Raw genomic sequence first — 25328 nt, forward strand, 5'->3', positions numbered from 1 at the left:
CCCACGCCCCGTGGCAGCGCGGCCCTGCGCGGCCCCCAGGCCCCATTGGCCCGTCCGCAGCGGGTCGTGCCGGTGCGGCCGCCCCCAGTTGCATCAGCTGCGGCGGCCCGAGAGGCGCCTGCGCGGGGCCGCGCCCGCCCCTTTCCCGCCTGCGCCGCGTGCGGCAATGGCGGGCGCTGACAGCCAGGTGGGCCCGGCTCCGCGGCGGCGGGCTGTTTCCTCAGCGCGGCTCCCCCTCAGCGCGGGCCGGGGGCTGTCCTGAGGCGAAGCGTCACCTTCTGGCCGCGTCAGGCCTGGGGCGGAGGGGTCAGGCAGGCCTGTCGGGAGGCCGGGTGCCGGCGGCAGGAGGGAGCTAGGTCTCTTGCCGCTCCTTACAGCGGGTCGCCGGGGGGGTCCCCAGGTCCGGGTGAGCAGGGCCGAAAGGCGGCGGGGTTTAGCTGAAGGTAGAAGAGCAGGGAGCTGGGACGGGGTTTCCCGGGGCGTAAAGGTCAGGTCAGTTCCCTGGTGTGTGGGGCTGAGGGGGGGTTAAAGCGCCGTAGGTGTGAGCGACTGCTGGAGAATGAGGAAATGGTGCTCGCCCTCCTCAGGCAAATGCTGGGGAAGAAAAAAAGGCAGACTGCGGAAAGAAGAAGATGAAGGAAGGGGTCGGCGATGGAGGGCGGACTGAGGTGAGCTGCCCTTGGTCCACGGGGGGTCGGAAGATGACATCTCCTGGTTGCAGTCTGGTGTACTGCTGACATGGCTGCAGTTCATCCCTCAGAAATACTTTTAATCTGGTGTTAGAGTTACTCCCTTACCTACTCTTAGACTGCCCAAAGTTTGCCATGAAGTGACCTTGTTGCTTTCTACACCAAATTGTCTTGGTGTAATGAGAGAGCAGCTCAGGTTTGTATAGTTGCTGCTTGGGGTGCTTTTCACTGTGCCCCTGTCAGCACCAGGAGGTAGGCAGTGGATCTCTGGGACGAGGAAAGCCTGTGTAAGGTGCTCTGCCTTTTCTGTCTTCATGGTAGGTAAACGCAGATGCCCTTGACTGCAGAGAGAGGGCCAGCTGCTCGCCAGCACAAATCCTCAGCCAGCTGCAGAGCTGTATAACCTTAGTTATGCCCAGGCTGATAGTCCTGACGTCATTCCATGATGTGTAGGATGAAGTCAGTTCCTGTCCAGGTGGCTCAGGGCAGACGTGCTCTCTCAGTTTTTTGACCTAAGAAGAAAAATCTGGTTTTATTCTACAGTCTTTTCCAATTGATTTTTTTTTGTCCTTGCATGTCATATTAAACAGGTGTTCAATGAAGGAGTAGCTTACTGACATAACGTGCAGTTTATTAAACAGGTGCACAGTGGTACATTTCAAAGTAATAATTCTAATTAAGGTGAAGACTTATTACTATATAATATTATACAATTAATCTGTAATAACAATGATTATTTATTAGATGTAACACATCTATAGATATGGTCTATAGCTGCTGGTGAAGAGTATATCCATTCTGTTTGCATTCCTGACATAATATGATACTACTGTTTGTATTAATCTATTGATTTTTTTTTCTTTGCTTTTATTCATTATATATAGCTGAATCCCTGGCCTGCATTTATCAATGAGCGTTTAGAGATGTACAATAAACTTAAAGCTGAACATGATGTACTCCTTGCAGAAAGAGCAAATGACAGTAAACCCATTAAAGTTACTTTACCTGATGGCAAGCAGATTTATGCTGAATCTTGGAAGACTACGCCTTATCAAATCGCTTGTGGAATTAGGTATGATTATTCCATGATACATGCAGTCATTTCCGGACAGCTCTATGTCTGCAGGTTGTGGCTGTGAGGGTATGGGAAATGTATAATTACTCTTTTAGTCATTTATCTCAGTTCCTTTCAAGGTATCTTGTATATAATAAACTGGAGGTAGCCAGTAGGATTTTAGTTTTGGAGTGTAATTTTTTTTCCATATGATTAATACATGTATGATTGAGACATTTTAGACACATTACTTGCATATTTTTCCTCGCAAGTACTGTCCTTGCATTAAGAACTAATTTTGTAATAAATTTACTCTATCAGATGAATGTTAGCACATGCAAACCAATCTGCGTCCAGCTGGAGAAGATGACTGCTTGGTTATGTTAAAATTCATTTCAGAGTGTTAACAGTATGAGGTGTCTTTCACTTAACTGTATTTTTACTTGCATGGGAGATACCCATCAAAAAGAACATTTCATATCTCTCAGTTACTCTTAACTTTCTGTGGAGTAGATTTGAACAATGCACACTGCATCCCCTGACAGTTAAAATTACAAAAAACCAGGCGATTCCTAGAGGTGAAATGCCATTTTTTTTCATGCTTAGGTGCTTTGTCATTGGAACCTTCTTTGCTTTTGTGATTCGGAATCAAAGAAGGTGATTCTTGCCTAGTGGAAACAAAACTGTTGAGTTACTGCATCAGAAATGATATTTGGTAACACTTAAACGAGAAGCTCTGTCTTTTATTGCCATAGGATTTGGAAGTCAGTCCTTTGAGGTGGCTGCCTCTTAAGCCAGATATGTTAATGAATGTATGAATGTCAAGTATACACTGCAGTTTTCTTCCCTCATGTCTGAGGTGTGAGTAGAATTTTCATGAATGTTCAAGACTGGCTAAATTGCTCTTTTATTTGGAATTTATTTATGGCAATGTGTCCACTTTGAGCATTCTTGAAAATCTTAACGTGAGGGCAAATCTGGGGAACTTGCTGATTTCAAAAGATTATATACTGTGTGTTTATTCTGTAGTCAGGGTTTGGCTGACAACACTGTTATTGCCAAAGTGAACAAGATGGTTTGGGATCTAGACCGTCCTTTGGAGGAGGATTGTACCCTGGAGCTGCTTAAGTTTGAAGATGAAGAGGCTCAAGCAGTGAGTATCTTCTACCAAAATGTGATTGTCCTTGGATTTGCATTAAACTCAGCCTTGAGTAGTTATTTGCATCTTTACTGTGTTCAGAAGAAGGAGGAGGGAACAAGTTTGCTGTGTGGGTACATTTGCATTTTCTTATGGTTCCTTACAAGGGAGTTGCTGTCCTGCAGATAATGTACATTCTGCTGTGTATTCGTAGCCAAGTCTGCCAGCAGTTGCTGTAGTTTATCAGGTCTGTTCTTGTTAAGATTTTATATTTGCAATCTGCATTATTAATGTAAAGTAAGTCTTTTGAACTGACTTCTGCAGCGCTGACTTTGAAAACAACACTGGGTACCAAAGTACTGTCTGCAGTCATAAAAGTACTGAGTAGGCTGCTCTTTTACTTCGCACATGCAAGAGTACATACTTTGGCTACTCATTCAGATAACTGTGGATAGCCAGCAAATTTATAAATACTGTCTTTAGAAAAAATCATTTGGTACAAGAGGCAGCCAGTCAGACTCATCACAGAGGTCCTGCATTCAAACTTTAGGGTTTTCATATTGGCTAAATTATGGCTCCTTTGAGATTTATGTTTTCTGGTCTGTGCAAAGAAAAGCAGGCTAAGTCCTATAGGTTTAATTTGTCAAATCTTCAGGTGTACTGCAAGAGGGAGCATAATTTTCAACTTTATGAACTGTTCTACTTCAGTGCAGGATTTTTTTTATGCATAAAATCTTTGGATGAGTATTGCAGCACTATCCAACCTAGCTGGCTGCAACAAGGCTTTTACCACCCCATACCAGGTTAACTTCAATAGGTAGTTCCTGTGCCTTGCCCCAGCACGGCCACCAATCTCCCACAAGGGTTCAAAAGTTCATCTACTGTCTGTGATGTCTCTTCACCCTCTTCAAGCCAGTCCACTCTGCTTCTTGCCTCTGCTGCATCTGGATTCTTCCTTCTCCGGGCTCTTCTTCCAGCCAGCCTCTCCTCGTCTGGGCCCCCTTCTTCTCCCGGGGCCTTGCCTTGTCTCCTGCATCCAGGGTGCTCTCTCTCCTCCCTCTGCTTCCTTCAGGTCTCTCTCCATCCAGTGCTCCTCTCCCATACCCCTTAAAGCTATTTAACCACTTAGCAGGAACCAGCTATAGCTGCACATTATCCACGTCAGCCAACCCACTGCCCCTGAAGCCAGCCCACAGCTGTATATTATCAATGTTAATTAACCTGCCTTCATTCCTCTATAATTCTTCTACAGATCAGGATCACAGCCTTATGTTGAAAGTGCACCTTTTGTTCTTTATGCAGACTTGATTGATTGAAGCTCATAGAAAAAAAAAATCCGATTTAGTTTCCTGATTTCTTGACAATCATTTCAACAATAATTGTTGAAAATAAGAATTACTTGCTGCCAGGCTGTAAACAATTTTCCAGTGACACCTTTTGGGTATATTGGTGCTTAGGATGACTGTGTTGCTGGGCTGGTCAATTTATTCTACAGACTGCTCTAATGTGGGATCTGCATCAAGTATCCTTAAAAGCAAGTGTTTCAGAAAAGGTTAAATTCATTGTGCATGTTCGGACTGATCCCCTCTTTCTTTACTTCTGTTAGGTATATTGGCACTCCAGTGCTCACATAATGGGTGAAGCTATGGAGCGAATCTATGGTGGCTGTTTGTGCTATGGCCCACCAATAGAAAATGGATTTTACTATGACATGTTCCTTGAGGAAGGGTACGTTTTGTATTTTGCTTTTTTAGGAGCAGGGGGGTGGTAGTCACAGCAAAATGTCTGTTGCTTTGTTCCCTGAACAAGTTCATCTGCAGTACTGCAGATTGCTTTGTTCTTTGCAGTGTGTCCCATCCACATTGCAACTGGATCAGCAATTGCAAGTGAAAGCAAGAATGATGCACTTTTTTGTGTGTGTTTGTTTTAGGGGTGTATCAAGTAATGACTTCTCTGCTTTGGAGACATTATGCAAAAAGATAATGAAGGAAAAACAAGTCTTTGAAAGACTGGAAGTTAAGAAGGAGACACTACTTGAAATGTTTAAGGTAGGCTTGTTTTAGAATGTTGTTTCTAGCATCGTGCAGTTGTTCTTTAAGTATCTATAAATTTAGCCACATGTTAGTGGTAGAGGAAGGTCTATCGCTTAACTTGTTGAAGTGGTATGTTCATACAAGCTTATTCGTGATTACGAAAATAATGAGTGAAAGTGTAATTCCTAGGTTCTCGGGAATGTACATTAAATTTTTTGCAATTTTAAGAATTCTTATTCTTCCCCTGGGTGACTTTGGCAGAATATTTGAAACCACATTCTTCCATTTATTTCCCATAGATTAAATTTGCAATATATTATGTTATATGCCTGTATTATATTGGCTGTTAGTAAAATGCTGTAGTGATACTGCAACTGCATGTGCTGATGCATTCAGAAAGATTCATAAAATGTTTTTAAGAATAAGGACTTCTGAGAATGTCCAAGCAACACAAAAAGCTGATCCTTTCTCTTCAGTATCTAGCTGCAAATAATTTTCTGGCGTTCCTGAGATAGATGTCGCTCAGTTTTCATTGTTAGGACATCAGGAGAATTACACTGTCATTCAGGTTGGAAGGTAGGTACCTCAGTAGGTCTCCAGTCCAGCCTCATTCAGAGGACATGGTGTCAATAGTGAAGTCAGACCAGGTTCCTGAGGGCTTGTCCAGTTGGGCCTTAAATCTCTGAGGGCAGAGGCTGCACGACCTGCTGTCTGGGCAGCTTGCTCCACTATTTGGCTATCTTTCTGTTTGTTTGTCCTTCATAATCCTCTTTTGATGCAGCGGTTTGCAAATAAATTAACCTGCTGGCCAGTTCTCTTGCTTAAAAAGAAGTTGACAAATACATGTGCTGCTTTTCTTCTCAGTATAATAAATTCAAGTGTCGCATCCTGAATGAGAAGGTCAACACTGCAACTACGACAGTATACAGGTAATTACGCATGCATCATAATATTGATGGATATGTCTTTCTAGGGTGAAATACACCAAATGAATGTTTTCCTATGCTTAGGTGTGGTCCCTTGATAGATCTATGCAGAGGGCCTCATGTCAGACATACTGGCAAGATAAAGACCATAAAAATTCATAAGGTAAGTGCTGAAACTGCCCTAGACAAATGTTTTAACTGAAAATGTGTTGCTGCCTTTGGGCAATATGATGGTGGCTTATCCAGGAATGTACTGGAAAATGCATAACCTGAAAGAGATTACCAAAACCTCAATGTAACGAATTGGGAAAGAGGCCCAACTAGGTGTCCAGGGCCTGCACTTACAGCAAAGGTAGAAACATGAGCATGGCGTAAGGCTTGACTGAACTGTATCAGTTAGTCTACAGTTTTTGCTCAGCTGATGTTTATAGCTGCGTGTGAGTAAACAGCTGGAATAGGATGGCCACAAAGAGAGCAAATAGGCTTAAAAAAAAAAGATGAGACCTTGAAATATTTTTTTTTCATATTCTGTTCACCTGTTCTTAACGTATTTTTCTAATCAGTGCTCTGAATTTAAAATTGAAACTCTCCTTACGCTTTAGTTCTACATTGTGTAGTGATTTATTAATAATTGCATGACTTTTCATAGCAGGCAGTAGTGGTAAAATGTGGAGGCTCCTCATTTTCTTCAGTGTTTCCTTTATTTTTTGCATGCAGAATTCTTCTACCTATTGGGAAGGCAAGGCTGATATGGAATCCCTCCAGCGGATCTACGGAATTTCATTCCCAGATGCAAAAATGCTGAAGGAATGGGAGAAATTCCAGGAGGAGGCTAAAAGCAGAGATCACAGAAAAATTGGGCGGGTGAGACAGTTTTTCTGGTAATGCATTTCACAAACACTGTGGATGTAACCACTTAACTAGAAGTATCTAGTTAAAGACAGTGTATACTTGCTGCCACAGCCGAGATGTGACACAACTGTATTTTCAGTTGAGTTACAAAGTCAGGTGCTTTTCTCTCGAAGAGCCTCGAAAGTCCTAAAGCAAATAACTTCTCTTTAGAGTTCACTGTTTTAAACATGATGATGTCCTTATTCCGCAGATCAGTCAGAACAGAACAGGAACGCTTCAGTCTGCAGGCAGTGCTCATTCTTACGGTTTGCTGCAGCCTGTTCACTCAACAGTTATTTTCTGTGTGATTTCAGAATCCATAATACATTTGTATGGTTTTTTTCTTCCTTGGGTTTTGGTTTTGGTTTTTACATGGAAACCTGTCAGATGATTGATAGTCCTGAACACTGTTACAAGGTCTGCTAGGACATCAGGAAAATACACAAAAAAATCCACTATGTGCAGTCCTCAAGCCTGTGCACAGTTTGTCACAACATTGGCCAACTAAAGTTCGCACATTCTGTTCATGTGCAAATAATTAGAGAGCTGTAGATGCAGAACTAAACATTTGTTGTCAACGTACAAAGGGAGCTGTAGGGGCACAGTTAGGAGTTACACATAAGCGTGATGCTTTGGAGCATCAGTAATGAAACAGGAAACTGAAAAACCTCTTTCCTCTGTAAGTACCACTGGAGATACAAATACTAGAGAAAATACATTTTACCTATTGGTATTGTGGTATTGCTTTTTTTTTGTTTGTTTGTTTTTTTAAAAAAAACCCTCTTGATTAGTGATACCTAGTCAGTAGTAATTAATTTGTGAATGCTAAGTAAAAAAGGTGGTATACAAATACTACGTTTTTCCAAATATTTTTTGCAGGATCAAGAACTGTTTTTCTTTCACGAGCTCAGCCCTGGTAGCTGTTTCTTCTTGCCCAAGGGAGCTTACATTTATAACACATTAATTCAATTCATCCGTGTAAGTAATGTTTTTTGGAAATCTTCTTACAGAATTCTTCTACAATTTTTAGGAAAATATGTAACAGCATGTTACATGTAACAGTATTAAGAGCCCTTTATTTCAAGTTAGTTTAATCTCTTTAGTTCTGTAAGCCACAGAACTGAAGAAACATTGTTTCTTTGAATTGGTCTTGTCACAATCTCTGCTAAGTTATGTTTTTATGAGCACTTCGTACCTGCAGTTCAAGCAGTGATAACAATGCTTTATAATGTGAATTCTCTGACATCTGATAGTATAGCTAAGCTCACACTACAGTTCCACTGATGCATATTGACTTGTTTTAATAAACTTCAATTAAATTTGGCCTTGTAGAACTATTTGTTACTAAATTATGTATGGAAAAAAATATCCTGATCTTTCTGTTTTGATATTAGAGGCTGTCTTATTATTGTGTATTTGGGCTGCAATGTACTATCAAGTGTCATTGACTAATTAGAGACTGCTGCTTTCCCTGCAGGGAGGAGACTTGTTCTTCTTGCTTACTGCAGAGGAATTGTTTGGGGGAAGGGTGGTGCTGGTGGAAGGGCTTATCCTGCCATGTCCAGCTTCAATTTTTCCTCTCCTTTTCTTGAGTCATGGACTTTTTCAGGGCAGCATTTGTATATTTTTATGGCTGCAGATTGAAGGCTGAGTATCATTACTTTTATTTGCTTTATTAGTTATTTTATGTACTGGGTCTGTTTTAGAGTGAGTATCGAAAACGTGGATTCCAGGAGGTTGTCACTCCAAATGTTTTTAATAGCAAACTGTGGATGACTTCAGGGCACTGGCAGCATTACAGTGACAACATGTTTTCCTTTGAAGTGGAGAAAGAAGTCTTTGCTCTGAAGCCTATGAACTGTCCAGGACACTGGTAAATACATAGCAAATCCAGTTTACCAAAGATAATGCTGATTTAAAAAAAAAATCCTGTTTCCTTTGCCAGACTTACTATAAAGATGGCTGTCTTTCAGGTATCCAGATGTGACGTGCTGTCAGGAATGATGTAACTGAGTCTTGTTGTCTGCATGCTCTCTTTACTTGAGACACTGAGAAATGTCATTTTTCTGTCACTGCAGTGACTGTGTTTTAGATCTGAAGCTTACCTTGGTACTACAAAACCTGGATATCCAAAATAAATACTGGGGCATTGCCAATTTTGTGGCAATTTGGGCATTAAGGTTTTAGTGCTCTGTTTTAGGAGCTGTTTCATCTTCTTCGTGTGAGGTGGGGGAAGCCTACCAGCTATAAAAGTCTGTCTGGGTTTGTTGTCCTGAGAAAACTAGATGTGAATGATAGTTGTATTCAGATTACATCATTGGCATTACAGGCATCTGCTTAGGTACTGGCTGCTTCTTGTTGGCTATTCTTTGCAGAATTTTATTTTGTGTGAGCTTCAAGTAATAAACTTTTCCCTTCAGCCTTATGTTTGATCATCGTCCAAGATCATGGCGTGAGCTGCCATTACGGTTGGCTGATTTTGGTGTTCTGCACCGTAATGAGTTGTCAGGAGCTCTTACAGGACTTACTCGAGTACGCCGGTTCCAGCAGGATGATGCTCACATATTCTGTGCTATGGAGCAGGTAAGGGCTGCAATTAAATGAAATTGGGTATTAAAATCAGAATAACTGATTTTTCCATATTTGAGACTTTATTTCTGTTCTCATAAAGATTGAAGAGGAGATAAAGAGTTGTCTGCAGTTTTTGCGTACTGTGTATGATGTCTTTGGATTTTCGTTTAAACTGAATCTCTCTACTCGTCCTGAAAAGTACCTGGGAGATATTGAAGTGTGGAATCAAGCTGAAAAGGTAAACGGTAGTTTTCTTAACTTTTAATATGAAAGCAAGGCTGCAGCTTTAAGTCCTGTAAGAAAATACTGCCTTCTGGGATGTACAGTGGCATCTAGGTGTGAGCAATATAACTTAATAACTGCCTTCAGTTCAGTCTGGCTGCTGTAAATAGTTTGCTGGCCATACAGAAGCAGGCTTCATGTCAGAATCTAACTACCTCTCTCTCCGTCTTTCTTTCCATGTATTTGTTGATAGTTAAAAAAAAAAAAAAAATGGCAGAGAACCAATTCTGGCAGTCCCTGTAATAAGACTTAAGAGCCATCTTCCAAAAGCAAGGTTGTTTTTGTGATGAAAGGGATGGGGTTAGTGCCTGCAGGTGTAGCACTGGGAATTTGATAGGGCTGGAATACACGTTAGTGGTGTTAGGGTATATCCCCTCTCAAAATTATCTACAGACTTTGAATCTGGCATAAAAAATCCTTGCATCTTAGCTAACTCTGCCTGTTTGGCCTCTTCCAGAGTGAATGTGTTAGCTTTGTTTGTTTAAATTTGGATTAAATCAACTTTTTTTTTTTTTTTTTTTTTTTTTTTTAGCTAGGGCTCTTCCAAAACTTTCCTTTTTCAGAAAATAGATGAGTTGCAGCAGTTGCTTAGAAGTACTGAGAATATAGTAGTCACATGTCTGTAGTAGCCCGCTAACCTGATGCTGTAACATGAGAAGACAGCAAATGATTGAGAAACACTGAGTGTGTGTGTTCTTTACCTCTAGCAACTCGAAAACAGCCTCAATGACTTTGGTGAGAAGTGGGAGTTAAACCCTGGTGATGGAGCTTTCTATGGACCTAAGGTTAGTATCTTTTTAACCCCTATCTGGCTTAGGCTTTTAATTCTGTTTGGATGAGCAAAGAGCTGGGATTAGGAAGAAGGGATTTTTTGAAGTTGTTGTTGTTATAGTTATCTAATACCATTTTAAGATGCTGTCTGGCTGAAATTTTGTGGTTTTCCAGATACATAAACTCTTAACATACTTGAGAGAGAATTACACTCTGTGATCCTGGTTTTCACATAGCTTTAATACTAATTTCATTAATTAAACCCAGTTTACATGTATAAACTATGTATATATAAACGTGTTTGATACTTGAACAAAGCTGACTGGTTTGGTGGGGGACATTAACAGCAGGTGGCACTGTACAATCTGTATTACCAGAGCAACTGCTGCATTATAAATAATCCTTTGGGCAATAAGTGTATCCTAAGTCATGAGAAAAATAAAAATAAACTTACTGTTTAAACAAATTTTGGAAAAATATTGCTTTTATTGGGACAGTTTTTTAGCTGCATTGAGTTGCTGGGGGGTTTTGGTTTCTTAAATAGCCCCTTGCATTGGTTTTGTGATTTTTGTTGAGTTTTTTTAAAGCTGTCTCCTCAGTTTGCATAGATTAAGTAGGGCTTTCTAGAAATTTCCTGATATCTTTGAGCAAAAGGACAGGCAGCCTTACAAAATTACTTGTAAATCTTTCCCTAATAAACCTACACTACATTTACATCTACATTCAGTTATCTAGGTAACTGGTTCTGATTTCTCTCTTTGTGTGCTAATTGAATCAATTTAATTTGATGAGTTTTACGTGAAATGTGTAATAGCAGCTGATCATGCACAATATGAAGTGCAAACAAGATTTAATAATTTCCTCACTTGATTTGAAAGAAGGCAAATATCTACAGCAGTCTTTATTAACCTTAATTAACTTTATACCTGTGCCTAATACACCTAGCCAATGTAAGGTGAGCATATGCAGCATTTTGCACTGGTTTTACTGAAAACTATTTAGAAGTTACATTTTTAAATTAAGGTCTACATCTAGGGTACCTTTAAATTACTTTGATTTTTTTTGTTTCCTACTCTGTAACTGGGTGATTTGAAATTTAAAGAAGGTTGTAAATAATTTGATATAAGCTCTTTGGTGACTAGCTGAATTATAATAAACTGGCTTCTGAATGCAAAATCGAAAGACATTTCAAACTTCAGTTAATAAAACACTGATCTGTTTGTTTGATACATAAATTAAAATAAGGCACACAGCCCCAGCATATATCCATACTAGTAAATAATAGGAGAGCAATGTGATAAATAAGGTCATGACACTATAAATCTACTGTCCGTCTCTGTCTAACATGTATTATAAGTGTACTAAGGATTAAAGTATAAGATACAATAGAAGGAATAGGCTTGACTGTAGATACTCATACAGTCAGAGCAAGTGCCATTAATATGATATCTACTGGTAAGTGGACTGTTTAACAGTGGGATTTTCATCCTATGTTCATGCCCTGGAATTGTAAGCTACAAAGTAGTATTTGAATGCTATATAATAAGGTAGTGTAAGTTTGCCAGTTTGAGGCTGAAGATATCCAAAGTTTGGGGAGATATGTTCAGTTCTGATCTCACACTTACATTTATGTGCTGCTGAATTCACTCAGTGGAAAGGCCCATGTAAATCCCAGACTGAAACTCACAAAAAATAGTCTGAGGTATTAAATACAGTTCTCACCTGAAGTAATGTGTCTCTACTTGCTTACCCTGTTTTTAGCTCCAACATCCTTTGTACCAGAACCTGCAAATGATTTACATCCTAATGTAGGCTGAAATAAAACTTACGTTGTCTAAACTCACATATAGTTCTCTGTATTGAGTGAAACCTTCCACTTTGGAACAACAGGTTTGCTTTAAAGGGAGCATGCTTGTTTGTATTTGAAACTGTAGCAGAATTTTGTGTCTTTTTGTTTTTAAGATTGACATTCAGATCAAAGATGCCATTGGCCGCTACCACCAATGTGCTACAATCCAGCTTGACTTCCAGTTGCCAGTCAGATTTAACCTTACTTTTGTCAGGTAAGCACAGAGACTGGTGGTTTTAATTGCTATATAATCTAACTTTCCTGTCACTTACAGACGTAAGTTTTTACATCAAGAAAAAAACCCTTACATTTAAAAAAAAGAAACCCTTTCTTCACAGCCCTGACGGTAATGACAAGACCAGACCAGTTATCATTCACCGGGCTATCTTGGGATCTGTGGAGAGAATGATCGCTATTCTAACTGAAAACTATGGAGGCAAATGGTAACGTTGAAAAGTAGATTAATTATTCCAGTTTGAGCAAACACTTTATGTAGAAATTAGCCCCACGCACACAAAAGTGTTAGTTCTACTTTCTTGCTGTGGAGGCATGCTGTAGGTATACCACAGGGCAATTCCTTCTGAACAACCTTCCCTTAGACATTAAATAATTCTAGATATGGTAGCCTCTACATTATACCACTCATGCAGGAGCAGCGTACAGCTTGTCTGCCCAAGGTGTGCATCTCTGAACTTTGCTTTTGCAGCTGGACTGCCTTGCAGAGTCATTTATGTAGGTGATCTCCTTTACCTCCTGCAATGCAATACCTGATGGGGATGGCCCCTCTGATTATAACAAGACTCAAAAGTAAATGTTTTCCCAAGATTGGTTAGTAAGAAGCTCAACAACTCAGTTATGATTTGTTGTCTGTTCTAAAACACATCTTCAGTCTTCAGGTCAAAAAGTACTTTTGTCAACACTGCAATTCTTTTAGTCACTTCTTTTTGGGAGATAAATTGTAAGGAGTACAGGGCTGTCATCACCTCTGAACCCAGTCTAAGCAGATGGCTTTATGAATCTCCGGTGTATGTTTTAATACTATCTGTTAATAGGGTTTTTCATACTAAAAAAATACTGGAAGCTATATAAACTTGTTTTGTTTGTTTATTGAAGGCCGCTCTGGCTGTCCCCACAGCAAGTAATGGTGGTACCAGTGGGACCAGCATGTGATGAGTATGCTCAAAAGGTGATGTATGTGGTTCAGGGGCTTTTTTTTCCAGTATATTGTATTTTATTAGTGTTACGAATGATTAATAGTACTTATCTCAGATAAATGTTCTAAGTCTTTGCATATTACATTGTGTCATTTTTATATTACAATCACTATTAGCTGCTGAAGTTGTAGCTCTGTCTTAAAGAAGACCTGAAGTAGATTTTGGGTATGTAAACAACAAATGCTGATCTTTGTGAGACTTTTATTTTTGGAAAACTTAGTTTTTCTTCCTAGCTTAGGACCTGTTTTACCCTTCAGGTTCTAGTTTCCTGTGGCCGTGTGCGTCTTGCAGAGCAGTAAGAAAGACGGAAGTTGTGTCTTTGCATATTTAGCATCCTTTGCATATTTGCAAACCTTCTCCTGTATTTCTTTCAAGCACACTAGATATAAATAAAATAATAATAAATAATATAAAAAAGTCTGCAAAACACTTTTTAAAAAATTCTCTTCTAATCAGAAAGCTCACCATCCTGCTGCCTTTTACAATATCAAACTCAAATCACTGTTCAGCTAAAACATTAGATAAATCACTGCTTAGTTATTTATTGTGTATATACTTTCATGATAGCTGACCTGTTTTCATTTCTTGAACTGGGCTCATCTCCAATGCCTGAGCCAGTGACGGTGCCTTTGTTTTAGGGGTCAGACAAGCTTAACTAGCTTAAATCTGCAAGTCATAAGTTCATTGTCATGAATATCCTATAGTGACAGTTGTAAATACTTTTTCTCCTAGGTCAGGCAGTGTTTCCATGATGCTGGATTAATGGCAGATGTTGATGTAGATCCTGGGTGCACACTGAACAAGAAGATCAGAAATGCTCAGCTTGCACAGTATAATTTTATTCTGGGTAATACATAATGCATTTGTTACCTTACCTTGGCTGACTTTCTTGCATAGGTTTTAGGATTTGATCTTTCTTCTGTAAGCAAGGCACGGAGTGGTACTCAGTGTTTCAGGTCACTTTGTTCCTAAGATTCTCTATTCCAGAGAGCCTCTCCTGCCTATGTGATAGGCATTAAGAATTCACTGTGGCTCAAGGAATTACTGCTGCTTTAGAAAAAGATCTTTGCTGTCTTGTGGTCAGCAATGTGGAGACATCTATGAAATCTCTTGCCTTTTGTCAGTCAGATGGTTAAGCAGTTTTGCATCTGTCCCCCAGTAATTTATGTCTTGTTTCAAGTGTATCAGAAGTACCATGTTTTCACTACATTCAGCTGTGGTGCACTTCTGAGCTATAGGTGCATGGATAAGAGAAGACTATTCCACAAGAGGGTGATGCAGAAACAGTTAGAAACTGACCCTGAAGTATGTGATTTGAAGCAGCATGTTAGTTGTGTCACGTAAATAGATCTAGCATTGATGCTGAAAACGTCTGGGATCTGTTAGAGCAGCCAGAGCCTTTCACAGAGAAACTACCCTCAGTAATTGACAGGATTATGAATAAAGTTCTCTTGTTATTTAAAACTTTAAGCATATTGTACAGGTAAGGCACAACCACATTTTACCTTGAAGACCACAGAAAAATGATCAGCCTATCAGGGAAAAAATCTCACCTAGTGTATGTTCAGAGGTTGTTTCAAAGAGTTGTCCCACTGAATGCAGATTGGATACCAGAGAAATACAATCTCCTGCAGCTACCTCCAAGTATATTATATAAAATGTATATTAGTAATGAGACATACATATATTATCTTGGTATCTGTATCTTAAAGTTTAAGTAAAACAGCTTTGGGATTTTCCAGTAAACTGTGTTGCTGTCTCTGTAAAGAAAACAAATAGCTATTGGTTATTGACAGTAACATCTAATCTTTGCCTGTGGAGTACTCCATGTTTATTTCTCATTTTGACTTCGTGGTTCTCCTAGTAAGAAGTAAGTCAGGCTGGACTTACTAAGTTTACATTTCTCTTTACTCTTATTTTGCTAAGTTGCTGCTCACAGATCTAAGTTGGGGGAGCTGGGAGGAGGGCAGAGAAGGATTTGCTGTGTGCATTGGTAAGCTTTTTAGAATTTTTTTTAGTATGCTTAAGTTTTAGAGGGAATGGGAGGGGTGAAAGAGCTTGCTATAAATGTAAAGTTCATTCTTTTGCATCTTTGTTGTTTCTAGTTGTTGGTGAAAAGGAGAAGGCAAGTGGAACAGTTAACATCCGCACCCGAGACAACAAGGTGCATGGTGAGCGTACAATTGCAGACACTGTGGGGAGACTGCTGGAACTGAAATGCTCACGCTCTAGACAAGCTGAAGAGGAATTTTAACACAGTCTACTGTACCTGGCATGAAAAATTTTCTAATTTTCCTAATCCAGTTAACCGCAGAGCTTTTGTGCTGAACCAGATTTGAAGTATATTTCACAATGGAACTCTTGCTTATTTTAGCAGAGATTTTTCTTCAGTGAGAAATGTCTCTTTGAGTAAAAATTAGTTTTTCACAAACTTTGAAGTCAAATTTCCTGGCCTGAGACCAATGTCACGTGAAGCAAGATGAAATAATGTTCTGTGACTGCAAGGGAAAATGGAAATGTTTATCAGGGTTACCCATAGCATTCTAACTACCCTGTTAAGAATAAAATACATTTTGATAAAAAGTATTTTTCATGAAAGTTAAACAAAAGACCTCAGGCTTAAGAAACCCCATCATCACCATGTGCTGCAGCAGCTTTTGGGGTGTCTCCTTTAGCAGGGAAACTGATACCTTGTCTGCGGGCCTTACACCAATTGACTCTGAACAGTTCCCAGTCACATCAACAGGGAAATGAACAAACATCTCCCGCTTCCATATCGGTTGTGCCTCTGGGAGTGTCTCCGCTCTCACCGTGTGACACTCCTGATGTGCGGCTGGCTGTCTGCCACAGAGTGCCAAGCTGCTAATCACAGTATCTGAATTGTGCTGGTTCTACAGGTGAGGTCGTTGTATTGGAAGGAGGAGGTGGATAAGACTGTCTGGAAGAGGTAGGGCATAGTAGGGCCAAAAAAGGAGCTGAGAAAAGCAGGGTTTTTGAGAACAGGGGGTGTTTCTATTCATATGCCCGAGCTGTCTTTTCAGCAAGACTGTGTACGTCACAACAGAAACAAGAATGTACTGAGCTAAAATGGATAAAGATGCGTTTAAGCAAATGCTGTTTGTCTGTGTAATAGGTACAGTTCCCCTCAGTGGAACACTTTCTTCCCAGGCCTTTAGTCCAGGGCATCACATGCTCAACTCACAGCCCCTCCTATCTCACAGTTGAGGGATCTCATCAGCTGGGTTTGAGTTTGGAGTTGCTTTATATTTGAGCATCTGGCTGACAATAGACAAATACTTTTTGTCAGTGACAGATAAAATTGTCTGGTTTTGGGGATTTTTTTGGTGGTTTTGGTGGTATGTTTTTTAACCAACCTGAACAGCTTTCAAAGGTGGTTGATAACTGTGCCTTTTTAAAAAAAAAAAAAAAGCTATTGCTACAGTCTTAGCAAAGATCAGACGAGTCTGAAGACAGATTCAAACCATCCTGTCTCTTGAAAACCTCCAGGTCTCAGCATTTCCTTTATTACCTGGGTGGAGGCATTTCATGTAGCCTTTTCTCACCTGCCTTTTCACAGGTGTGATGGTAACATTATCAGCACTTCAACTTGCAAATTCAGTCTTGCCAAACCACAACCCCAGCAACTTTTAGCAAAATCTGTTTCCTCCTCCTCCTTTGATTCATTCAGACTAAACAGTTCTATCTAACTGCTGTGGAAAAAAAGGGGGAGGGAGGGGGAAATTGACTTTACACTGCCTTACTGCTTTCAAAATTATTTTAGTGAGTGTTAAGTGGATTATCGTTTTCTGTATTTTGCACCCACTTTGCTGTGAAGTGCCTGTTGCTTGTGCAAAACAGTGGCATCAGGTGTCAGCTATCCCTGGGGCAGAAGGACTTCATGAAATGTTGAAGCAAAACCAGAATAGATAACCAGTCCCCCAGGGGGAAAGGAGCCACTAGCTCCATTTCTCTCTAGGAATAGTGCCTCAAACCACCTTTCCACTGGTTGGTGTATGTGTTGATTTTCATGGAGAGCTCTACTGTTTGTTTTGCTGGGAACCCTGGGCAATCGAGCATCAAACTGCCATAGCCGCTTAATGAGCTACCAGTGTTGCAAAATGCTGGCCACTGCTGTGTATGGCTCTGTAGGTGTCAGTCTTGGACAAGTTATCCTTTTACATTGCTGAGATCATGGTTTTAAATACCTACTAACAATATACATGTACATATATGGAATACGTTACTAGAAACAACGCCTAAGGGTACAATCCAGTAAAATACATACCTCCAGCAGGGTGTGGACAGAATGTGTCTACATCCAAATCGTGATCAGTACAATGCTACACTCAGGGGCTGTTCACTGATGTTTTAAGTTCTCCAGCTGCAAAGAGCTGTGGACGTGCCCAGAAGCAGAACTGGCCTGGCCTGAACATCCTTTTGGTTCAACCTGAAGTCCTCTGGTCACTGCTTACCACCTCTGGTAGGACTCGCCTCCCAACAAAGGGCTGGCATGTGTCCTAAGGCCGGAGGCTGCAGCTTTGGTGTCATGGCTTAATAGTGGGAGCACTTGTCAGGTAAAAGGAGAAACCTTTGTGAAATTCTTTCCAGGGTCTGAAAGCCATCTCTCCAGGTCTGCAGAGGGTGCTGTCATTACCAGCATTAGACAAGAAAAACACAAAATATTTGCAGCTTGGATTTTAGTCTTTGTGTCCCTTAGGGAAGTTTTCGTGGGTGTATCTGGTAAGGTTCAGCTCCAAGTCTGCATTACCTTTGCTCATACCTTAAAGTGGATTTTAAAGCAAATCACTGAAGGAGGCACACAGAATGACAGGGAAGGAAAATAGCCTGATAGATGGTCCAAGTATATATGAAAAAAGGTGACAGGAATTTCTGTACCAGGCAGGAATCTACCAGCCTTCACTTTTCTGTGAAACTCAGTTCTACAACCCCCTGGAAGCATTTCTCCTGGTCCAGAGCCATCTGGATGCTGCCACAATCAAAAGCAATTCCACAAAGACTTTTCCTGTCACATCTTGGGATGAAATTCCCACAGTGGCTGATACTACTTCCTCAATTATATCACTGGGACAGTGATGCAGTTTCAGTACTCTCATTCAGTAATGTTAAATTGACTGCCCTAAAAGCAGTGAAGCATCACCTTTAGGGTGAATCCAGCTGTGAGATAAATTGTTAATTGGTGTAGGCACCTTAACACAGTCTTGCCCTGACTACGTTTTTTCCCATTGCATCCAAACCCAGACCACACAAGCCCTCTGGTACATTCTCGCAAAGATGTAAGCAATTGCCCCTCAAACCTCGTAATGGTAAACTGATGCTATGAAAATTAAGTATTGCTAGAGGCTATGCTTATTTAAAAAATGACAGCACATACTGCTTGGTGCTTAAAGAGTATTTCCAAAATCACTCAGCCCTTTTACACACCGGTGTTTTCCATCTGCCTTGGACAGGAATGTTCTTGCGTAGCTGCCTGGTTGCGGTTGATGCCTTGTTAGCCACTGTGACCGAGTATAGTCATACAGAATGAGCTACATTTGGACTTGGATCAAAGTTTTTTCATGTAGGAATGCCTCTGGAACACAGCATACATTAACATCTTCCAATAAATCACTACAAAGAACATGCACTCCCATAAAGCAAGGCAGCCAGAGAGATTCCGTAGTGTTCTCAGAATTAAGGTAAATGATCTGGGCTATACTTTTAGTCTCATTACATAAGGTATCTATCCTCCTCGGAATGATGCCCTTCAAGTGGATCACAAAGCTCTTCTGCAAACAGGAGAACACTCTGAGATGCACAGAGGGCAGCTGTAAAAACTGGATAAAAACCTCCACCAACCAAAGGCAAAGTGTTCAGCATCCAGGAAAAAAAAATAATTATGCCAATTAAACATGACAGGGCTTCCACAAGGCAACAGTACTTCTCTATCTGTATTAAAAGATAAGGTAGCAAGGACTACTAGAATGGAGGCACAACAGTTGAATCCATGCTGCATCATGAGACAACCTTGTCTTCCCCAAAGTCTTTGGAATTGCCTTTCTGGAGTCCCCAGAGAAGCAGAAACAGGCACGAGAGGGCTGGCAGAGGCAAGCAGGTATTAGGCAAGGAAGCGTAGAAGAAAGACATGCAGCGGCCTCCTTGCTGACATCCAGATGCAGAGTATGATTAAACTCCTTCGAGGCTGAAGCATCCCGCCCTGTGACGGGTTATCTAGCTAGATGAGAATACGGTCACTGCATGCCGCCAGGGGCTGACCCTTGGAGCACCTTTTTGCTATCCATCACAAGTAGCAGCAGGCTTGTAAACCAGACACGTTGATTTATTACATCTCTGAAACATGACTCTTCATTTTGGGAATACTCAAAACTAACCCTTGTACATTGTGTATGGCAACATCAGCACAAGTTAACTTAATATTCTGTAAGAGCTTAAATGCACAATGTCATTAATCTAATCATGTTTAATATGTGATTTCTCAATTGCACACTTCAGGGACAAACTGTAACCTGTCTGCAGCATATTAGCAATAAAAGGAAAATGTCTCTGTTTTTGTTTGATGGGATAAAGGCCAATAAGGATGTAAAATCTCTACTGATGCATTTCTGCAAGGATGTCAGGCTCCACACTAGAACAGCTTTGAATGAACTGAGCAGTGGACTTCTTAGCTATGAATATGAGCATGAATATGGAAAGACACCTTTTATTGGTACAGCCACTGAAATGTCAAAATGGGATTAATTACTAAGTATACCTTGCCAAGAAGCCATTGCCAGCTAAGAATTAATAATCATACATGAAAATAGTTCATAAATACTCCACTTCACTATGGGAAATGACATCCCACATAGTCATTCTGAGCTCTGACCCCCGCATCAAGACAGGTGGTGTCAGCAGAGGGATCAGGTGGAGTCCAAATACCTTCAGATCATTCTAACAGGACAAAGGGATCAAATAGAGACTTTTCTCAGAAGTAAGCTTTCTTTCTTTAGGATTTTTAAACAGTAAGTCTTTGAGCAGATCATCCCTGGACAGATTGTACACCCACTCTACTATCGAGGTTTCCCTTTCTTACACTGAAAGGCAGGTATCCCTACACTCAGAGCCAGGAGCTGAGCTACTTGTATCTCTTATTGCCAGAGATTTTTTCTGAGTTTGTTCACAGGTGAAATAAAAATAATTTCAGAATGTTTGGGTTCTACTTTCCAATGACAAGTTTGTTTCGGTTTTTCAGTGTAAGACTTTCACAAAATAAGACTTTCAAGATCGGACTAGAAATGACCATCAAACAACAAATCTCCATTTCCTCGTATGATTCATGAACTTACACCATTCTGGATTTGCAGGTGGGGAAACAGACTTAGGGAAGAACAAAGAGCACATTATTTTAAAAAATTTCGGAGCTGCTTTTTTCAGGGCTCAGCTCCCTCAAAGTAGAGCTTGATAATTCTTTCAGATTTCATGTACAGCCTATCAGAGGAATCCAGCATTTAGTACGGCGACAGCTCACTGCTCTGGAAAGTCAACAAAAAGAGCTGCTTACAAAAACTTGCAACTGAATTCAAGAAAGATCTCGGCATCTAGAGTGGGACTCAATGGAAAGTTGAGCCTAGTCTCAGTCTGTAACTTACTCTGCAGCCAGCTGCTGCCTGGCCCTGAAGTACCTAAACCGCAGAGGCGATGTCTTACTCATCTTAAAACTTGCCACTTGCCATGCACTGAGTCTCTGTCCCTGGTGTGGCATCCCCCATTTGGTTCCCTTCTCTGCCTGAGGGGATTCAAGCCCAAATCCCCAACACCCAAAGAAGAGCACACTGTGACGTTGGGGTGTCTCATGTACAGAAAAAGACACGAGAAAAGGGAAGAGAGTAAGGAAATACAGAAATCAAGGCCTGGCTGTGCTGCCTAGTCGATCTGAGAGTCTTACTGGGGGTTTCAAACATATTGCTACTTTATAGGAAGGAATTGCTCTCTTCTCACCAACAGCATATAAAATTAGAATCTTTCTTTACTATTTCTTGTTTAAAGAATCTTGAATTTCCAGCTATTAACTCCAGAGTTTTCAAGATGCTCCGCATAGAGCTGGTGGAGCACAAGGTGCAACGGTGTGGTGTATGGCTTTGTGTTCTCAACAGAATACTTTGCAAAGCAGCACTTTGTTTGTAGGATAATCTGTTATCTTCTGTCTATTCTGTCTCTATCTATCTATCTTGAATTAACAAATTCATCAAAACAAGTATCATAAACCACTGATGATAAAGTAGTTTCAATCATACCCGTGTATGGAAGATGATAGTGCAGGGAGATTATGGCAAGCTGTCACTCTTTGTCTAGCAATGTTCCCAAGTGAATGGAAGAAAGCAGCGCTATAGTTTGTGACATCAGTCTGTATATGAATTAAGATACACCAAACAATGCACTTTTCCTTCCATGTCAATGAAGCAAGGCAAGTATTGTTGCTTAGAAACATCTGTTTTGCACTACCCATTAAACTTAAGACGTAAAGACGCGTGAGTATGTATGTCCTATGGAGCACTAGTCTCATCACAGTACGTGAAGGACCTGCTGAAGGTCAAAAGGGACACCATTCTCATCCCACCCTGCTGTAACCAGGGTAAAGTGTTGCCACTGCTCGAATACTGCAACAAAGTGCATTTCAGCTTTGTTTTCCTGAACAGCAAACAGGAGGCAATCATGCAGTATCTAAGTCATGGTTCGAGCTGAGATCATGAAGCAAGAAAAGGAAAAGACTGCAGGAACTGTGGGAGAGAAGGACATGGAATAGAGGAGACAGCAGAGTACAGCAAACGAGGGAGTGCTTTTTTATGCTCAGACCTGGAATGGGGGAGGAGAGCTGTTACCCGCCCATTTACATTCATGTGACATTTTGCCATCAGCACAGGGCAAGGGCTCCACACGGTACAGCCAAGCTCTCAGAAGCCATTTATTTGCATGGTTTGCTTTCCTCTTTGCTTTTACTTACACAAGTGGGCTTTGTCAAACTGCTGCAGCAATTACACCTGAAACGACTGTGGGCCATGTGAAGATGCCCCAGGGAGGCTCTTCCAATGCCGCAACCCACAGTCTACTGGGCCACTTCTGAAGATCAGCCCGGTTGCAATTTTCCCTTCCAGCCTTCACCTGGAGTCGGGCTAATGGAGAACCTCCACAACTGGCTCACCTATACCACCAAATAAAATATGTCAGGAATCATGGTCTAGCTCCAAGGCCGTAGCTCGCTTTTCCCTCCCCAGCCAAAGATGGCATGGCCACGCTGCCTTCTGATGGCAGCATCCCGCAGCTGCCTCCCTCGGACGTGCCCAGCCGCACCCTCAGCAGAGGGATAACACCGCACTGTGGAGAAGAATCTACCGACCTACAGATATTGTAGAGTTACAGACCAGAGCCTCAGCCAGTGGGCTGAGCATGGTATAATTACAGCACCTCTACAGCTAATCAATCAGTCACGCTTGTTCAGACAAGTGTTTCTGGGCTGGCTATACCACGGGGAGCTAGGAAGGCACAGGTGCCCATGTCAGAGCTTATGGCGTGGTGGGTATTTGCTGCCCCTGCTCCCCTAGCACATATGCCATCTGAGATGACAAAGGAACTGATGATAGGAAGTTCAGCTGCACGTCAGCCCAAAACAGGGATGGTGGTACCTCTGTTCTCGTACATGCCGAGAGCTGCCAAGTGGGTCCTCTCTGCTACAACCTCCCTTCCGCACCGCAGCTGGGCAGTCTGTTCATTCTCAGCTTACAACCCCTGGGAGAATACCATTTGCTTATGAATGGTAATTCATACTGCCTTTTTTTTACATAGTTGCTTTTTGATTATGATAACATGAGCTTAAATGGATTATCTGTGTCAGAGTCAAAATAAATAACAGCAATGGAGCAAGCTAAAGAGAATTTACACAAATCTTAGTTTGCTGATGGCTAACCTGTGCAGGTTATGCTAGTTGAAGGAATAAATGCTCAGGTCAAAATTGTAACAGAAATCCAGACTAGAAGTTTTAACTTCCCATCCTCAGCTCTGTCCCTTCATCGCAGTGTCATTCTTCTTAAAAACTGTCCTGGTGATATGGCAGTAAATCATATAATATGATTAATATAATAGTATTAATGCAGTGCCAAGGGACCTCTAACAGGATTTAAACCTCATTGTTCAAAGCTGTACACAAGCAGCCTCTGCTCTGAGGAGCCAGTGATTTAATTACAGGGGGCACCAGGAGTGCAGGGTGCTGCACTGACTTACCCATTGTCACTCTGCAAACCCCCTGGAAGAATCGGACCTTCAGGCCTGGAAACCAGTGCTCTGCCCGCCACATAGCACCACCTCTTCTGTTTGCTTTGCGAAGCAGCATTTTTAATTAGATTGCATTTGTTAGAAGAAAGAGCAACCCTGCATGTGTGTATATGTACATATGCAGAGTCCGTCTGCACCACTGCACGACTGCAAGCAGGCATGGCACAAGGGGATTGCGGTTTCTCGCACCACTCATTTTTAGCACCTGCCAGTACTCATTGACCCAGTCTTTTGCATCAGAGCAGTAAGTGAACCACGCTATGAGCCACAGAAAGAGAAAACAAACGTGGTCAAAACTTTTTTCATTTTGAAAAGGATGGAGATTCTCGACTGTTTAAATTGCAGCCGTGAACAGCCCTGCCCTGCATCACTACAGGCATCGTCTGTGCTGTAATATTTAGTTCCAAGGATGGAGACAGTGACATCCTGTTCTCAGTGGGACCACTCTCACCTCAAATCTTCAATGCCTTTTTGGATATTCATAGCACCCCTTTGAAGCCCAATTCAGCACAGCTCTGGGGCACTGCAGAGGGTCAGTGTTACCTCTGCTAACGCTGACAGCAGTATTAAGTCCTTGCCTCCCTCCGCACACGGGCTGACCAGGTGTCTGCCACCCAGCCCCACCTGCGTCACCCACAGCCTGTACAGCCTGTTCTGTAGGACCGTGTTGGCTCTGTCTCAGGGTCTGCAGGACAGAGCATCTCGCAAGGGCCATGCCGCCCAAGGAGCCACAGGAGCTCAGAGAGGTGCTGCTTCAAAAGCTGCAAAAGGAAAAAAATCATCAGTCCTTCCCTGGTCTACCTTGGCTTATGGTATTTCAGGGCCGTTATTGATTCAGTGCTCAAAATATCACCAGTGCCTTGAAATGGCTATTATCTATAAAAGGTCTTCAGTCCTTCAGAAGAAAACAGTCTTCATAAAGTATCAGGGATAACAATATATGGAAAAAAAATGGATAAAAAAAATCTAACCTGCTCTCTACTTCTGCCCCACAGTTCATCAGCAGGGCCTTCAGAGCTGGTATGCCCACCAAGCAGGCAGTTTTCATCAGACGTCATGATCAAGCGTAAGTCCAGAGGGGGATGAGCGTGTGCTGAAGCTCTGCAGCCTGGTTTGGGGTCATTACTGCAGACAACCCTGTGTGGTGTTTAGGCACCAACTTTGGTGGCTGGAAGATCTCTCTGAGCCACACATGAAGGCTTGATCTTCTTCCCAGCAATTTATCAGTGACTCTTTTAATCCTTTCTGTTCTCTTCCAGCTCTGCAGTGTGCAGGAAGATATATATTATCTGCTTGAAAAGCTGAAAGCATCAGAAGCCTGATAGCTAGCAATTTACTTTATCCCTTCCTCCTTCCAGTAGTTTTCAGTCTTCATTGTGGAAGTGGATATATTTTTCTCTTTATTACTGTTGCATTTCTGCACCAGCATAAGAAAGACATTTTCACTTGACAAGAGCCATTGGTACTTAAGAAACGGGCAGAGGTGGCGGAGGGGAGGCAGTGGGCAGGAAGGGCAGCATCACAACCCTTGGCAAAGGATTACCCTGCTGTAACAGCAGCACACGAGAGTTTCATAAAAACAAATGA

At 41.5% G+C, this 25328-nt stretch overlaps 1 protein-coding gene across 1 annotated transcript; it reads left to right on the forward strand.

Annotated features, from left to right (window-relative positions):
- The first annotated feature begins 58 nt into the window (after positions 1–58).
- Positions 59–16530, forward strand: TARS1 (threonyl-tRNA synthetase 1). The gene is made up of 19 exons (XM_080372591.1): positions 59–187; positions 588–668; positions 1574–1761; positions 2773–2896; positions 4488–4609; positions 4812–4929; positions 5779–5843; positions 5925–6003; positions 6558–6704; positions 7611–7709; positions 8438–8604; positions 9152–9314; positions 9403–9540; positions 10292–10369; positions 12318–12418; positions 12543–12647; positions 13318–13390; positions 14151–14265; positions 15524–16530. The coding sequence occupies exons 1-19, from the start codon at positions 167–169 to the stop codon at positions 15670–15672; spliced, it is 2133 nt and encodes a 710-aa protein (XP_080228717.1). The 5' UTR covers positions 59–166; the 3' UTR covers positions 15673–16530.
- Positions 16531–25328: the final 8798 nt, after the last annotated feature.

Source organism: Falco punctatus (assembly GCF_963210335.1).
Source record: "Falco punctatus genome assembly, chromosome: Z".
Lineage (NCBI taxonomy): Eukaryota > Metazoa > Chordata > Aves > Falconiformes > Falconidae > Falco > Falco punctatus.